The 17,815-nt window shown below is 40.0% G+C and overlaps 1 protein-coding gene across 2 annotated transcripts in view; it reads left to right on the top strand.

The window, feature by feature from the left end:
• LOC133088748 (protein argonaute-4) overlaps positions 1-17,213 on the top strand; it is a 34,929-nt gene extending 17,716 nt beyond the window's left edge. For both annotated transcript variants that reach the window (XM_061186800.1, XM_061186801.1), the window contains exons 9-18: positions 243-362; positions 508-636; positions 878-1,011; positions 2,111-2,295; positions 3,362-3,521; positions 6,656-6,971; positions 7,122-7,256; positions 13,498-13,599; positions 13,854-14,053; positions 16,128-17,213. In XM_061186800.1, the coding sequence (XP_061042783.1) occupies positions 243-362; positions 508-636; positions 878-1,011; positions 2,111-2,295; positions 3,362-3,521; positions 6,656-6,971; positions 7,122-7,256; positions 13,498-13,599; positions 13,854-14,053; positions 16,128-16,236 (1,590 nt within the window). In that variant the 3' untranslated portion in view covers positions 16,237-17,213. The remainder of the gene's footprint in view (positions 1-242; positions 363-507; positions 637-877; positions 1,012-2,110; positions 2,296-3,361; positions 3,522-6,655; positions 6,972-7,121; positions 7,257-13,497; positions 13,600-13,853; positions 14,054-16,127) is intronic.
• The last annotated feature ends 602 nt before the right edge of the window (positions 17,214-17,815 follow it).

The following is a 17,815-nucleotide window of genomic DNA, read 5'->3' as shown; positions in this document are numbered from 1 at the left end:
GTAAGCTAAACTAAATTTTCTTTTGCCAATCTGCCAATCTCTTGAATGTGTTTTTTAAAAAAGAAATGTTCTAAACTAGTGATAGAATTTAATAGTAATCTCTAAAATACTTTGGACAGATAACTTCACCATATAACAGAATTTTCATTTTTTTGGAAATGGAAGATGTAAGGTACAGTTCAGCAAAGGCTTAAGATATAGAAGCCCATTACACAAACTAATTCCTCTTTGCCTCTTGGTAGGTTTGTAATATAGTGGCAGGACAACGATGTATAAAGAAGCTCACGGACAATCAGACTTCCACGATGATCAAAGCCACAGCAAGATCTGCTCCTGACAGACAGGAAGAAATCAGTAGACTGGTCAGTAAGGCATGGTCTTTAAGATAAGCTAGCTTTCAGATGGGAAAAAAACGAAAAACAAAAAACAAAAAAAAACAATAGAAAATGCCTGATGGGACACAGTTACTCTTTGGTTTTTATATATGCAGGCTTTCCTGTTCTTTAGGTGAAGAGTAACAGCATGGTTGGTGGACCTGATCCATATCTTAAAGAATTTGGTATTGTTGTCCACAATGAAATGACTGAGCTCACAGGCAGGGTACTTCCAGCACCAATGCTGCAATACGGAGGCCGGGTAAGCTTTTTATTTTATTCAGCAAGCTTCTTCCAACAACCAATCAAAAAGGGATGAATCCAGGGTTTTTCCACTACACCACACTGAATTTACTCATAGCTTTGCTCATTATTGCTTTTTGTCTTTTGGCTAATATCAAATAGAGTTTTGTTTATCCCCTCATCAACTTTAAAATGGCCTTAGATTGTAATGTCTTTTCTCTTTTCTTTTGTTTCTTTTTTTGTGTTTTTTTTTTTTAAAGAATAAAACGGTAGCCACACCCAACCAGGGTGTCTGGGACATGCGAGGAAAGCAGTTTTATGCTGGCATTGAAATTAAAGTTTGGGCAGTTGCTTGTTTTGCGCCTCAGAAACAATGTAGGGAAGATTTACTAAAGTGAGTATCTTCATATTTTCAGCTTAGTAATATCCCTTCCAGATATGAAAATATCATCTTTATGTGAATGTGCTGTGTACACTGGCACTGAATCCCAGACTCCTATAGTGACACCATCTGGCTATAGGAAAAAGACCTTGTTCTTATAGTAAATCGCAGACTTGGGAATTACATTAAGAATCTGACGCAGCTTCCTACATTTAGAGCAGAAATTTGTGACTAACAAGGCTGAAGCAGTGCCGATTGGCAAATTCTTGAGTTCTTAGAGAAGCTTCCTTTGGGGTAATTGTATCTTTTCAGCTAAGATAAAAACTAGTTCATTTTTAATCATTACAGTATACTAGAGAGCTTGTTTTGCTGCAGGGTCACTGACTAAGATCATTGGTTCACATCTTACAGCTGCAGTTATCTATATACAGGAAGTTAGTGAAAAGGGTGGAAAAATCATGACGGGAAAAGGGAACTGGAGTGAAAGAAAGGAATCCTACAAAACATTGGCAAATGCAGAAAACAAATCATTCTGAAAGCTTTCTACAAATCCAAAATTTAAAACTTGACCATGAGTTTTGCTTTTTCTTAAAGTGATGATTTCTTTTGACATCGTTATTGAATCAAATCTATTACAAGTTTGAATGTCATCCTAAATATGGTGACTTTGTGACAGTGTGTTTCTGTGTTCTCAGCTGAACACAAGCTTACCCAACTATTCTTGTACCTGGCTTACCAAAATACACGTTACCTGAAATTTTGACCTTGCTTTTTTCTTCAGTCCGGAATTACTGACTTGAATGTTTAAAAAAATCTTTGAACAGGAATGCTATTCTAGGCCCTGAGACCCAGCTGAGGCACAATTATTTAAAAATTCAAAATGATAATCTGATAGTTTAATAATACAGAGTCTTCTGCATTATAATTAGTGATACAACTTCCAGGCTATTTTTGGCAACCAGTTAAAGATGGGGGTTTTTTGTTTGTTTGTTTATTTGTTTCTAAATTTGGCTAAGAATTTACAGAACTGAAAGAAATATCTTAGAGGGAAATAAATGCTAAGAATGTGCCCTGAAATGAAAGCACTGTGCCACCGGTTCTATTTTAACAGGAGTTTCACTGACCAGCTCCGTAAAATCTCTAAGGATGCAGGAATGCCCATCCAGGGTCAGCCATGTTTTTGCAAGTATGCACAAGGTGCAGACAGCGTGGAGCCCATGTTTAAACACCTGAAAATGACATATGTGGGCCTACAGCTAATAGTGGTTATCTTGCCTGGGAAGACACCAGTATATGGTATGGACCCCTTTAATGTTGAATGAGGGATGATTTCAAGTAGTAGTTGTAGCAGTCAGGATAAACTAGGTTATGCTGCAGTCACAAACAATCCAGAACTCTCAGTGGCTCAAAGCAACAAAGTTTTATTTTTTGCTTTTGCTATGTGTCCATTGAGGGTAGACTGCAGCCTCTGCTCCATGTCATCATATCATTTTCACTCTGGAACCCAGTCACTATTTGGAATGTTGCTGGCTCCATGGCAGAGAGAAAAGAGAGCCTGGAGGGTTCTTAACTTCTGCAGTTTCTTGGTCACAACCAGCTATATGGCCCACCCACCCTACGTGGGGGAAGTGGGATGGTGGGCAGGAAATGCAGTGGTAATGAGGGTAGTGCCATTTTACCATAGTCCCCAAAGCAGGGAGAACTGGAATGTCTGGTGAAAAGCATTTAGGAATATCAGAGTGGGGGAGCCTACCACTTCCAGAATAGGAGCTGCTTAGTTTGTATCTCTTATAAGAAGAATGATACAAAGTTCTTTTGGCTATCATCTAAGTAAAGGATTTGGAACCTACATAGACCAACCATTTGAACTTTATAAAATGCCTTCAACCCTCTCTATATTTGTTTCTTTTGTTAGCTTCTTTTATCTGTAGTGTTTGGGGGAGGAGGGAAAGGAAGGAAAAAAAATCCCTTAGAATTCAAAGGGCTGGTGTGTGTACTGAGAGGGAGGAGCTGGGGAGATTGATTTCTTTGCCAGACCAGTCCTGTGGGAAAAGGAACCTCAAGGGACTTGAGTGAGTGGTGAGTGGTGGCAGGCTGCGTGGTAGAATAAAGGAAGTGGACTAGCTTCAAAGCCTGCAGGAGGGAAGAAAAGGGTAGGGAGAGAGCCTTCCAAACTCAAAAAAATTGCCCTGGGGGTTTAGCAGATGAAAGGACCACACATGAAAAGCATCTAGCACAACGTACAGTATATAGTAGGCACTCTGTAAATGTTAATGTGTGTGTGGGGGTGTTTCCCTCTACTTTTAGTAATCAGGAGAATATATCAACATTTTTAAATTAATTAATAAACTTATTTTTGTAGCGGAGGTGAAACGTGTTGGAGATACCCTCCTGGGTATGGCTACACAGTGTGTCCAGGTAAAAAATGTAGTGAAGACCTCACCTCAAACCCTTTCCAACCTTTGCCTGAAGATAAATGCGAAGCTCGGAGGAATTAACAACGTGCTTGTACCTCATCAAAGGTAAGATCCTGAACTCTGTGTTTTCCATTTGTTTCTTAAGCTCTAACTTACATAATTTACAATAAAGCACACAAATCTCAAATATACATCTTGGTTACTTTTTCTTATATATGTATGCACTCATGTAACCACCACCCAGGTTAAATATAGAACACATCCAGCACCTCATCAGGCTTCCTCGTGGCCCTTCCCAATAGATAACCCCCAAAGGTTCTGACTGTTCTGACTTCCAGCACCGTAGATTAGTTTTGCCTGTTTTTTTTCTGGCCACACCCCGCGGCTTGTGGGATCTTAGTTCCCCCGACCAGGGATCGAACCTGCGCCCTTGGCAGTGAAAGCTCAGAGTCCTAACCACTGGTCCGCCAGGGAATTCCCTAGTTTTGCCTGTTTTTGAACTTCTTATAAATGGAACCATACAGTATATACTATTTTGTGTCTGTCTTCTTTTGCTGAATATCATATCTCTGAGATTCATTCATGTTGCTATTTTACGTAGAAGTTTATTCTTTTTTGTTGTGTATTATTTCATTTTATGAATATACTACAAAATTTTAGATATTCTTATACATTTATTATACAAGTCTTCTACATTTTTGGTGGAATTAAATACTTTTTCTCCTCCAAGAGTGGAATTGCTGACTTATAGAAAATATATGTATTTAGCATTGATAGATACTATCAAATGCAGTAGTCCCCCCTTATCTGCAGTTTCACTTTCCCTGGTTTCAGTTACCCGCAGTCAACCTCTGTCCGAAAATATTAAGTGGAAAAATTCCATAAATAAACAATTCTTCAGTTTTATTTAATTAATTAATTTATTTATTTATTTATTTATGGCTGCATTGGGTCTTCATTGCTGCGCGCAGGCTTTCTCTAGTTGCGGCGAGCGGGGGCTACTCTTCATTGTGGTGCGTGGGCTTCTCATTGTGGTGGCTTCTCTTGTTGTGGAACACGAGGTCTAGGCGCACGGGCTTCAGTAGTTGTGGCACGCGGGCTCAGTAGTTGTGGCATGTGGGCTCCGTAGTTGTGGCTCGTGGGCTCTAGAGCGCAGGCGCAGTAGTTGTGGCACATGGGCTTGGTTGCTCCGCGGCATGTGAGATCTTCCCGGACCAGGGTTCAAACCCGTGTGCCCTGCATTGGCAGGCGGATTCTTAACCACTGCACCACCAGGGAAGTCCCAATTCTTAAGTTTTAAATTGCATACCATTCTGCGTAGCCCGATGAAATCTCGAACTCTCCCTCTCCATCCAGCCCTGGACATGAATTATCCCTTTGTCCAGTGTATTTAGGCTGTTTATGCTACCCATCCATTAGTATAGGAAAGAAAACTAGTAGATATAGGATTTGGTACATCCACTGGGCATCTTGGAACATATCCTCTGCAGATAAGGGGGGACTACTGTAGTTTTCCAAAGTGGTTGTACCAATTTATATTTCCACTGAGAGTTCTAGTTGCTCATATTCTTGCCAACACTTGGTGGTATCAGTCCTTTTAATTTTAGCCATTTTGGTTGGGGTAATAGTATCTCCTGATGGTTCTAATTTGCAATCCTCTGATGACTAATCATGTTGAGCACATTTTCATATGCTTATTGGCTAAGTGGACATCCTCTTTTGTGATGGGCCTGTTCAGTCCTTTGCCCATTTCTTAGATTGGGCGACTCCTTGTTAATTTGTAGTTTCCTTGTCTGTTGAGATAATATCTGACTTGTCTACTCTACAATGTTTTTATGTGAAATCCTGTATGTGGAAGTGATTTGGGAAGTTAAATTTTGTCTGTGATATTAGTCATTTTCATACTTGAGAAGAAGGTGAATTTGAGTGCCTTCCTCTTATACAGTTGTATCACAGTTCTCGTTTTTGTCCTTGAATGAAACGTCTAGGTAAATAAATCCTTCCTGCAACATTGGTAGATGAGGTATATAGACCATAGGGGAAGTTAACCTAAAGCATGATTTAATTTTACCCCAAACAATGTAGCATAGTGGCATAGAGTACAGACCTTTTTGTCAGGCTTCCTGGGTTTGGATTCCAGCTTTATCACTTCCTAACTGTGTAATCTTGAGCAAGTTCCTTATCCTCTTATATCTCATTTTTTAAACCTGGAAATCTGAGATAATAATTGTACTACCCTCATAGAATTGTTGTGAGGACTAAATGAATTCATACGTGTGAAGTACTTAGCACAGTGGTTGGTACATAATATATGTAAGCTGTTATTATGTTCTGTGTGTGTATCTTATGTATATACATTTGCTCTTATACCCTACTATGCCAAACCCATGTTGTATGATGATATATAGAGAGAAATACAACCCAGTCTCTGCCCTCATGGAACCTCATCTTTAGTACCTATTACATGAGATTGTCAGATTTGGGATGCCTCCTAGATATACTTTAAAAATCAGTATTCACAGTCCCAAATCCTACCTTTCAAATTTATCAGAGAAGTAATACATGCATGATATTTTTCTCCTTAATTCCATAGATAAATTAGTGCCAAATAAATGATTTCATTCTTTTAGCAAATATTAGTTGAGTGCCAACTGTGAGCAAGGCAGTGTTTTAGGCACTAGGGATACAGCAGCGAACACGACAAAGCAAAACAAAATTCCTGCCTTCATGGAGCTTACATTCGTGTGTGTGTGTGTGTGTATACAATAAGTAAAATAAATAAGTAAAATATGTGGTAAAAGTGATAAATACATGGAGAAAATAAAATAGGGAAGGAGATAGACTTTATTCTCTTCCCTAAGTCTCATATATTGGGGGTTTTGTCCCAGTTCCATGTACATTGTACAATTCAGTATCCATTGTAGAAATCCTAGGGTCCCAAGAAAGCCTGTTCTGGGAAAGTTTTCCCTTTACACATAGAGATTTTGTTAAATTTGGGTCGGGTCCTCTTCTTGACTCTACCCTGCCTACTATTGCAGAAGAACCATGTTGGCTTCTTCAGTCAATTCAGATTCATTGTACTGGGTGGCACAGATACTCAGTGGGCCTTAGAGTTCTCTCCCAATGGGCACGTCTTTATTCTCATAATATTATGCCTGTGATTATGTCTGGTGATCTTGCTAAACAGAAACATTTTCATCCATATGTCTGAGTGGCAATGTCTCCTTAAATCTGAGCAGGCCCTCGGTGTTCCAGCAGCCTGTCATCTTCCTGGGAGCGGATGTCACGCACCCCCCAGCAGGGGATGGGAAGAAGCCTTCCATTGCTGCTGTCGTTGGCAGTATGGACGGCCACCCCAGCCGGTACTGTGCAACCGTTCGGGTGCAGACGTCCCGCCAGGAGATCTCCCAGGAGCTCCTCTATAGTCAGGAGGTAATCCAGGACCTTACTAACATGGTTCGAGAGCTGCTGATCCAGTTCTACAAATCCACACGCTTCAAACCCACTCGGATCATCTATTACCGTGGAGGGGTATCCGAGGGACAGATGAAACAGGTACTCTCTTAATCCCATAGTTGCCTTCTGGGGCTTCTAGGTATCTGATGGAGTTTCCTCCCATCTGCCACTCCGAGTAAATCAGATCTGAGAGATGCCTGAGAGATAGGCAAGTTCTCTATTAAACATCATTCTATTTCTGACTCCTAGGTAGCTTGGCCAGAACTAATAGCAATTCGAAAGGCATGTATTAGTTTGGAAGAAGATTACCGGCCAGGAATAACCTATATTGTGGTGCAGAAAAGACATCACACACGACTCTTCTGTGCAGATAAAACAGAGAGGGTAAGAACACATAGGGTAAGCTTTATTATCTGATGCAAGTGAATATGTTTTTGGTTTTTTAAAAATGTTTATTTATTTATTTTGGCTGTGCCGGGTCTTAGTTGCGGCATGCAGGATCTTCATTGCAGCGTGCGGACTCTTAGTTGCAGCATGCGAACTCTTAGTTGCACATGCATGCAGGATCTAGTTACCCGTCTAGGGATTGAACCCAGCCCCCCTGCATTGGGAGCGCAGAGTCTTACTGACTGGACCACCAGGGGAGTCCTGTGAATGTGTTTTTGAGTAGGCATACATATAGTTTTTTTTTTAAAGCAGAAGTGCCTAATAATAATTTAATAAGCATACTAACTCCAATTGAGCTTAGATGAGCAATTTTGAATGATACAGGTTTCAAGACTGAATATTTCTCTTATGTGACAGCAATACTGGTTTCTAGAGTTTTTAGAGGGAGAAGTTAAAAAATGCCATGTACACTATGGTGATACAGGAAACCTCCAAAGGGAAGGTTTACTACTTGGACTTTATTGCCATTTGCTATTTTTTGCTACTGGCGCCTAAGGCATGGTTCTAGAGTATAAAGAAGAATTTCTCTTCCAAATGATTTTACATCAGTGCAGGGGATTCTTAGGGTACACACTTTGAATGCCTGTGATGTCACATTTACTAACCATGGGCAGGTTAACTTCTCTAAGCCGTAATGTTCTAACTGTAAAGTGTGATAAGAACAATACCTATCTCACAGGGTTGTTGTTAAGGATTAACTTAGTAAATGAATGTTAATTTTGGGTACAATTTCCAGCATTTGATAAAAGGCATTTTGTGTAACCTATTTATAATCTGATATTAATGTGTAAACTAGGTAAATTTTAGGTACACAGTGTTGGATGACTTTACTTCTATGATCTTTTCTATGACATTACTTCAACTTTTTCAGGCCCTCCCTGATCCACTCCCAGAGAGACCAGTTCTTTCTGTTTCCTGATCTTGTTGTCTTGTGGGTCACTCCCACTGTTTTTTAGTACACGCTTAGTTTGTTTTATTTTTTTAAGGATTAGGTTTTTCTTTTTAATTAATTAATTAATTAATTTTTGGCTGCGTTGGGTCTTTGTTGCTGCACGCGGGTTTTCTCTAGTTGCGGCGAGCGGGGGCTACTCTTCGTTGCAGTGTGCAGGCTTCTCATTGCAGTGGCTTCTCTTGTTGCGGAACACGAGGTCTAGGCGCGCGGGCTTCAGTAGTTGTGGCACGCAGGCTTCAGTAGTTGTGGCACGTGGGCTCAGTAGCTGTGGTGCACAGGCTTAGTTGCTCCGCGGCATGTGGGATCTTCCTGGAATAGGGCTCAAACCTGTGTCCCCTGCATTGGCAGGCAGATTCTTAACCACTGCGCCACCAGGGAAGTCCCACATGCTTAGTTTTTGTCTCTAATCCAAGGCTGAGCTGTTTCTTCTTGTTTTCTGAATCATTAGAGAACTAAGGTTTTACCTTTGGGCCACAGGTCCACCAATCAGCTCAGATTCAAAATACTGTCTTCCAAATTGCCAAACTCTGACTTGGTAATACTTCTTAAATTCTGCTAATTCAAATTCTCTGAGCTCTTGACCGAGCTCTGGACACAAAACATCCTGCCATCCCCTCCTTAACTGCAGAGTCACACTCCATCCCTCTGCTGACTTGCTATTCATGTAACTTTAGGACCTGGACTATCTTTCTAAACCCCCAAGCTATCTCATAGCTTTGTTCTTGACCATCCAGTGTCACTCCTGACCTTTGAAGATTGACAGTCCCAATCCTTGGTCTACTTTGCACCCCTGACACCAGTATCTTCAATTCTCTAAACATGCCTCTTGCCAGTCTCCAACTCTGAAGTAGTGTACTTGCCCATTTCTTTTGCTTCTAGTCTTAGGCTGATTGAGGTTTCTGAGGAAAAAAGTCATTTATTTACTAATGAACCATAATACAAGTTCTTGACAGCAAATCTCAGCAAGGCCTTTGATGCTGCAATTTCTTTTCACTTATTGTATTCCCCAAAACATCTGTTCTAAACCTTTATACTCTTCTCAAGTCCCCAACCCCATCCATGACACATTCATTGCCAACAATTTACATTGCCAACAATAGAATACCCTTCTATTTCCTCCAGAAAACAAAATTGAGAAGGCATGAATTTTCTCGGCTTCCTCCCCTTTACTTTCAAATTTAGCTAAATCTGTGTTTTCTTATTTTCTTCCTTGAATCTCAGAGGCTAATCTCTCCACCTATGCTTTCTTTCCCTCCACCTATACTTTTGTTTTTAATGCTTTCTGCCTTCTCTAGAGTCTCACTTCATTAATTATTCATTTTTTTTCAAAATTTCAGTTTTCCCCATTCCATTGCCTCCCTCTCCTCACCTTTTAAAGTTTCTCAACTCTTCCTCAGTCTCCCTCAAAACTTCCCTTCTCCCTCAACCTACCTGCCGTTTTTTCTTTCCTCCCTTTCATGACCAAACTTATGGGAAAAAAAGACTTGATTTTCTTTTTGTATCTTCTCACATAATACTTCAGTTCTCTGTTGCCTGACTTTTATTTTAGTGACTCCACTGAGATCGTTCTCTCAATGACTTGCTCATTTTGAATCCAGCGATATCTTGTCAAATTCCCACACTGACCTCTTTGAAGCACTTATGGATGTTTGCCTTCTTTGGCCTTATCAATATGATTTTCCAGGTTCACTACCCACCTCTGTAATTAGGCTTTCTTTGACTCCTCTTCTTCCTCTGTCCATTAAAACATTGATGCTTCCTGGCATTTCATATTTCTCTCTTCTCTTCTCAATTTCAACTCCCTTAGTCTCACCTACTTTTCCGGATTCACTTATTTGCTTATAGATTCCTAAATCTGTATTTCCAGCCCCAGATTTTCTTCTTTTTTTTTTAGATTTAAATTATTTATTTATTTATTTATTTATTTTTGGCTGTGTTGGGTCTTCATTTCTGTGCGAGGGCTTTCGCTAGTTGTGGCGAGTGGGGACCACTCTTCATCGCGGTGCGCGGGCCTCTCACTATCGCGGCCTCTCTTGTTGCGGAGCACGGGCTCCAGACGCGCAGGCTCAGTAGCTGTGGCCCACGGGCCTAGTTGCTCTGCGGCATGTGGGATCTTCCCAGACCAGGGCTCGAACCCGTGTCCCCTGCATTGGCAGGCAGATTCTCAACCACTGTGCCACCAGGGAAGCCCCAGCCCCAGATTTTCTATGCAGCTCCTGATCTGCACTTCTAACTGTCTACCAGTTTACTTAGATGCTCTGTAGGCATTGCATCAGTCAAGATAGGCTAGGCTGTGCTGTGGTAACAAAAGACTCCAAAGTCTTAGTGGCTTACTAAGATTTATTTCTTGTTCACATTACACATTCATTGTGGCACTGCTGCAGCTGGGACCTCGCTGTCCTCCCTTTGGAATCTAGGCTGACAGAGAAGCATCTGTCTGGAACTTCACCAGTCATTGTAGTAGAGGGGAAAAAAGATACATGACAAGCCATATGCTGGCTGTTAAAGCTTCTGCCCAGAAGTAGTACATTTCAGGCCACATTTTATTAGCCAAAGGAAGTTACATGGCCACTTCTGAGTTAATTGGGTAGGGATGTATAATCCTCCCCCAGGGAGGGGCATGGGAATATTTGGCACCAGTGATACAATCTACCACAGGCATTTCAAGCAAAGCACATCTAAACCTTCTCCTTATTGTTTTATCCGCATCTAAAAGCTATTCCTCCCCCAATTTTCTATTCTTCTATTGCTTGGCATCACTGTATATTAGTCAGCCAAGTGAGAAACTTCAGAGTTGTCTTTAAATTCTTCTCCTCTATTCCTGTCCCCCCTTCCCATGTCCAGTGGGTCAAACTATTCTCTGTGTTCTGCCCTGAAATCTCTTGTCTCAACTCTTCCTCTTGTGTGTTCCATCTGCCCTAGGCAGAACTCTTCAGTATTGCAGGAGACTTCTAGCAGTCTCCCTGTCTCCATTCCTCCTTCACAAATGCATCCTCCGCCTACTGTCAGGGCTAGGTTTTTAAAATACAGATCTTATCCTGCCACTCCACTGCTCAAAAATCTTGATGTTCCCCCTATTGCGTACCAGATGCTTTCTTATGGTGCTCAGTGTTTTCCCACGGTAGCCAAAACACATTTTAGTTTGATCTTTCACCATGCCCCCATACACCTTCCATTAACAATGTGACTATTTCCATTTCCCATATACATTGTGTATTTTTATCCCTGGAATGACCACATCCATCCCACCTTTTTTTCCCCATTATGTTTATAATAAGATATAATATAGACACAGTAAAATTCACTCTTTTTAGTGTACTGTTCTGGATGTTTTGACAAATGCATACAGTTGTGTAACTACCACCTTAATATATAGAATGATTCTGTCACACACAAAAACACACAGAAACTCTCTTATGCCCTTTTGTAGTCAACCCTTTCCCTTACCTACAGCCCCTGACAACCACTGATGTATATTCCATCCCTATAGTTTTGTTTTTCCCAGTATGTCATATGAAAAGAAGTCATAGCCTTTGGTCTGGCTTCTTTTACTTAGCATAATGCATTTGAGATTCATCCACGTTATTGTGTGTATCAGTAGTTTGTTCCTTTTTTATTGCTGAGTAGTATTTCGTGGTATAGATGAACCACAGTTTGCTTATCCATTCCTGACTGTAAGGGGTATTAGAATGTTTCCATTTTCATTCTATCCCCTCTATCCAACCTGTACTTATCCTATAAGGCATGGCTCAACCATTTCCTCCCACCAGCTTTTCTTCCATAAGGCCCTTATTACATTGCATTGCAGTTCATTGCCTGTGACTTTCATGAAGAGCAGGAGGGCAGGTTCTTTAGTTCTCTCTGTGACTTTGTCTCTCATCCCCAACATCTGTTGCAGAGCCTTGCACATGGTGCTCAAGCAATAATTATTGAAATGAACATGCCTGGACCCCCTTTTCCCTAGGGCAGCACCTCTTTAGGTTCTCATCTGTAGATTCCAAGAGATTTTTAAAAAGGGATTCTATGGTCAAATAAGTTTGGGAAATGCTGTATACTTCATCTCCCTCTTAAAGATTATACATTACTAGATAAAGGTTCTGAGAAGTCATACAATAGAAAAGTCTTTCAACTGTGGTTTAACCCAGTATCACTCAAATTTATTTGACCATAAAACACCTAAACACATCCTGCAGAACTAATATTTCTAAAGCATACACTTTGGGAAACAGTACTAGAATGATTGTAGCTCAGTTATATTTCCTCTTGTCCAGCTAGGTACCCAAGGTCACATATGAATTTCACGGAATGAGACTTTTCTATACTCACGTATGTTATTATTATATGCATTGGTGCATGATCTTCAGCTGAAGTTAACAATAGTTAGAATGGAGCCAAATAAGTTCCCATCAAATTTGTGCCAATATGCTAAATGTACTACCTCGTGTAGAACCCTTGTGTACAGCAGAAGTGGATGAAAACTGACCAAATACCAAGATTTAATTCCTTTCCTTGAAGTTCTCCTCTCTGCTTTTCTAGAAGTTTGATTTTAGAATTTGGCTATAGAAGAACTTTAGAGTTTTAAAAGTATCAGAGATCATCACCTAATTTTATGGATGATTAGATTGAGGCTCAAAGATATTATGCTTTGTTCAAGGTATGTAGTTGCAAGGCTGGGCTTAGAACTGAAACTATGGTTTTCCTAATTCTCATTTCAATGCACTCTTCCTGATAATGCATGTGCCAGTGAATTCTTTTATTGATCCTGTAAAAGTATTAATTTTGTTGAACCTGGTGAACCAGTTCAAAGAGTCCTTCATCTTAACTTTTACTGAAAGTTGTAGGTTGTTTTTTTTTTACTCCAAATAAGGAATAAAACTGATTTTTTTTTCCCTCAGGAAGCTTATCCATCTTAAATGTCTTTTTTTCCCCCTCTGTGAACACACCAAAGTGTCATCTGTAAAATAGATGACAATAATGCAGCCCAAAGCCACAGGTAAAATAATTCTTTGTCTGGATTCCCTTAGAGAAACCGTGGAGTATATTTGAGAAAATATCTAAGGTTGAAATAGTTGGGCTAAGGGAAAGTTACAGAAAATTCAACATCTTGAATTAAACTGATTTTCAAGAGTTCATTTAAGAGCAGTATACTAACTTGTTACTAATGGCTTGAGCTCAATTTAGCACTTTGATGACTAGTTATACTTTTTTTTTTTTTTTTTTTTTTAGGTGGGGAAAAGTGGCAATGTACCAGCAGGCACTACCGTGGATAGCACCATCACGCATCCATCTGAGTTTGACTTTTACCTCTGTAGTCATGCAGGAATTCAGGTAATTTGGAAGGTAGTCCAGGTCTTTGATTTGATAGGGAGGTGTTTGCAAATTCAGCAACTAGCTTGAGTAGACTTGTTATTAAACACTGTACATAACTTTGTTAATGCTTGTATCCTAGAACTGTTATCTTTTGGTCTAGGTATCTGCTTGTAGGTGTGCTAGGCAGGAATATTTCTGAATTTAAGTAGGTTTCAATTCTCTCAGGTAGTCAACCCATGTCAGAGACATTAATCATAAAACTCTTTCTCCAGGGAACCAGCCGTCCTTCACATTACCAGGTCTTGTGGGATGACAACTGCTTCACTGCAGATGAGCTCCAGTTACTAACTTACCAGCTATGTCATACCTATGTGCGGTGCACACGCTCAGTCTCTATTCCAGCGCCTGCCTATTATGCCCGCCTTGTAGCATTCAGGGCAAGGTATCATCTGGTGGATAAAGATCATGACAGGCAAGTTTCTCAGGCAAATAAAATCTTTCTGTCTGTGTTAGCAGCATATTTAAAAAAATGAGCTACTATAGAAAACTTTTAGGAAGAGTTAAACTTCCTTTTAGGGTTTACATTTCAAGGAGCAAATAAAATTGCATGTGCCTTTAAAAGCTGATAATGTGACTTTTGGTCCAAAAATTGCCCAGGCTTGTTCATACTTGTATGATGTGTCTAAAGTCTGCCCCAAAAAGCAGTCTCATTTGACACTGCCTGTGGATTTCCCATAGAGCCAAATGCATTTCAGTTCTGCTCAGGTCCTAAGCAGCCTCAAAAGATGTCCAGCCCAGTGCCCTGGCTCCAGTCAGAGCAGTCACAGGCTGTGGATTCCACTTCATGCAAGGGGGAAGTCCTGACCAGTTCCTTTACTTTCAGTACAGTCTTGGAGAATGCATCAGAGGGAACCTGGGTTTGTGTCGGGAACAGGTGGGGTACCGGACCATTCTCACCCCCAAATAAGGATCTCAGGAGAATCAGACATATTGACCTGTTATTGAGCTACTATTAAATAACTAAACAAGCTTTCTGCGTTAAATTTTTTTTTCCAAATGACCATCTGTGAAGTGTAGCCGTTTCTGGGCTCTTCCCCAAGTCCGAATTCAGCTGCTAAATAGTAGACATTCCACTGCAAGTCTATTTCTGTACGGGTTGAAAGTACGCTATTATGGAAAATGCCCAGCTGTGGCTTTGTACCTTCCATTCTGTAATATACATATTCATTCAACACATTTACTAGGTATTGCCTGTGTGCCCAACACTGTACTAGGTACTAAAAACTGTAAGTTGAGGATGACATGTTTCCTGGGATTTTATGCTTCAGTATGGGATACAATACAGGCAAACATAAAACTGACAATTAGCCCATAACAGTATAGATGAAAGTGCAATTGGACATCAGAGGAAAGTCTGTTAGAGATTTCATAGCTGGATGGGTAGGATTTGGCTCTACAAAGAAGAGAAAAGAATTTTCCAGGCAGAGGGAATAATGGACACAAAGAAGAGAAGACAAGTGACATGTTTGAACAATAGCAAGTTTTCTTTGGTTGGAGCATTTGAAAGGGGAATAGCAGGCATGAAGCTGGAAGAATATGTTTGTTAGAGCAAGATTACCTTTGTTTAACGTAAAAGGCTAATCCTGGGATAAAATAGATATTACTCAACAGTTAATTGGATGTGAGTGACAGAGAAGAGAATGAAGTAAAAAATGACTAAGATTTTGAGCCTAGATGATAAGGGTAATAATAATTTAAGTAGAGAAGTCAGAAGAGGGATGGTGATTTCCCATTTACTAAGCCCTTTATCACATGGTGCCCTTAAAAGGTATGTTCAGAAGTTGTTACTGTTATCCTAAAAGATCAAGTTCAGAGTAGTTGTTACTTGTCCAGAGTCGTATAGCTAGTGAGGGGAAGACAAGAAAGGCTGGTGGCATAGTAACATTTGCTGAGTATCTGTTATGTTCCAGCACTGTGCTAAGCACATTCATTCATTCATCCATTCAACAAATGGTTATTGAGGCAATGCTATGTGGCAGGCACTAGGGATTTAGTGGTGAGTAAGACAGACAAAGTTGCTGCTTTCTTGGAGATTACATCCCAGTAGGGAAATAAATAATTATCCAAATAATAATCCTTCAAATAAAATAAAAGTAGAGGATTCTGTGAAAGTATATTCCAGGTGGCTCTGACCTGAACTTCAGAATCAGGGAAGATTTATTTGGGGGAAATGACATTTGACTGAAGCCTAAAGGACAAGTAGGCATTAACCAGACATAACAGACAATGGAAGTCCTTGTGTAGGCACTGTTGAAGATTTGGGTCTTTGCAGACATTATTCTAATTAATTGCAACAGCCCATTAAATAAGTTGTATTGCATTTTCAGTTGAGCAAACTGATGTTTAGAGAGACGTTACAAATTATTTAAGGAGCCACACCTTGAGCCCAAGATCTTGAGTCTAGTACTATTCATGCTATTTGAAACATGTGGAGTTTGAAGTGATCTTTTGTTACTCTTGGTTTTTTTGCTTTCTTTTCTTTACAGTGCGGAAGGCAGTCATGTGTCAGGACAGAGCAACGGCCGAGATCCTCAGGCCTTGGCTAAAGCTGTGCAGATCCACCATGATACCCAGCACACGATGTATTTTGCCTGAGAGTCTCAGAAAAAGAACTCAACCAGTTTGGCACCCCATGCAGGCTCAAAATGTTTCAAACGCCTACTGCCTCTAGAGAGAGCCAAGTTGACTTCAGGTGGTCTTCTACCAGCAACTCAGAATAGTTGCACTGAATCTATACTTCGCAGCACTGTCTGATGCATCAACAAAATTGAGCCATTTTTTTAAAGTAATAGATACTCATTGATTATCTTTTCTGATGCACTGGACTGAATTTTTACCTCATCATGCAAAGGCTAATCAGCCTGAACTTTCTAAAGGACTTTATGAGAAAGGTTTCTATGGACTATTTTGCTAGCTGTGGTGTTCACCGCATCCCTCTAGTCTTACAAGAGAAGCTTATTCCTTTTTTCTGTATTCGTCGAGTGGGGTATATACATAAATGGGAGAGAAAAACCAAACAATCTACTTCAGTTCAGTGTAACTATTTAATTGTGTGGGTCCATAGGCTTTTTAATGGAGATTTCTGACTTCACCACTGTAAATGCCTTTAACGAGCATTAATTTTTGAAAGTTTTACAGAGTTTTATTAGTTTTACTACTTTATCTATTGATCTCTACAGACTTGTGCTGGTGCAAGTACAGGCTGCCAGGCAATTGCACTATATTTGGCTGCAGATTCAGACAGGCAGTTCTCTTATTTGGTTGACTTTTGTGAATGTGTAACACATGTAATGCATGTCGCGGTGACAGGTAACACTGCCATGGTAAAAGTACTCATGTTTCCCCCTCTTTGAAAAAAATTAGCTTTTAGTATTTTTCAGAGTTTTCAAAGGTGCCCATTTTATGCTGCTGTGTGGTTTGTTAGATCTAAATGATTTTTAAACTTTTCTCATAGCAAGTTAACTTTGGCAATAAACAGTTTTTAAAGTCCCTCGTCTTCCTCCCCCTGACAGTGTAGTTTTTTAGGTGAGATTTCGGTATGATTTTTATCAGCTATTTCTTATAGATCATAATCTGGCAATTTCTGAAACTGGTCAGAAAAGACATATATTTCCATGCCTTTTTAAAGAATTCTTTTTATCTGTTTTATAGTCACAGTTGGTGTCCTGTCACTTTGTTTTAAAATAAGCTAGAACCAGGATGCTTCCTTATTGAATAGGCTTTGCCAGTCCTTAAAGTACCTTGAGTGATGCTGCAACTTGCAAAAATGTACCAGCATTTAAAACTTTATTCCCTGGGAATCAAGGTTACTCACACAATTACTTGTAGTGCAAATTTTTTGCTTCTCTTTCAACCTGAAATGTACTTGGTGGGGTTTCCTTCCTTTTATTAAACTAAAACTGCACAGAAAATGTTGATTTTTCTTAATAGATTCTGGATTCCGTTCACAGAGAGACAGGATTCCTTCCTTGTCCAAACAAAGGGAGTTGATCTAAAGCAAGCATCAGTTAAAATGTGGGGGAAAAGGTATTTTGTATTTAGTGTAGATAATACTTTGTGAATGGACGACAGTTACATAGAGTCTTGATAGTTCCAGCCAGTGTTTCCCAGCCCAAATTTTACTGACTTGGAATTCTCTGTCCTGGAACCTCAGGAGTGAGAGCTGAAAGGAGGG

Source organism: Eubalaena glacialis, chromosome 3 (genome assembly GCF_028564815.1).
Source record: "Eubalaena glacialis isolate mEubGla1 chromosome 3, mEubGla1.1.hap2.+ XY, whole genome shotgun sequence".
Taxonomy (NCBI): Eukaryota; Metazoa; Chordata; class Mammalia; order Artiodactyla; family Balaenidae; genus Eubalaena; species Eubalaena glacialis.
This window is presented reverse-complemented; position numbering and strand designations above follow the sequence as displayed.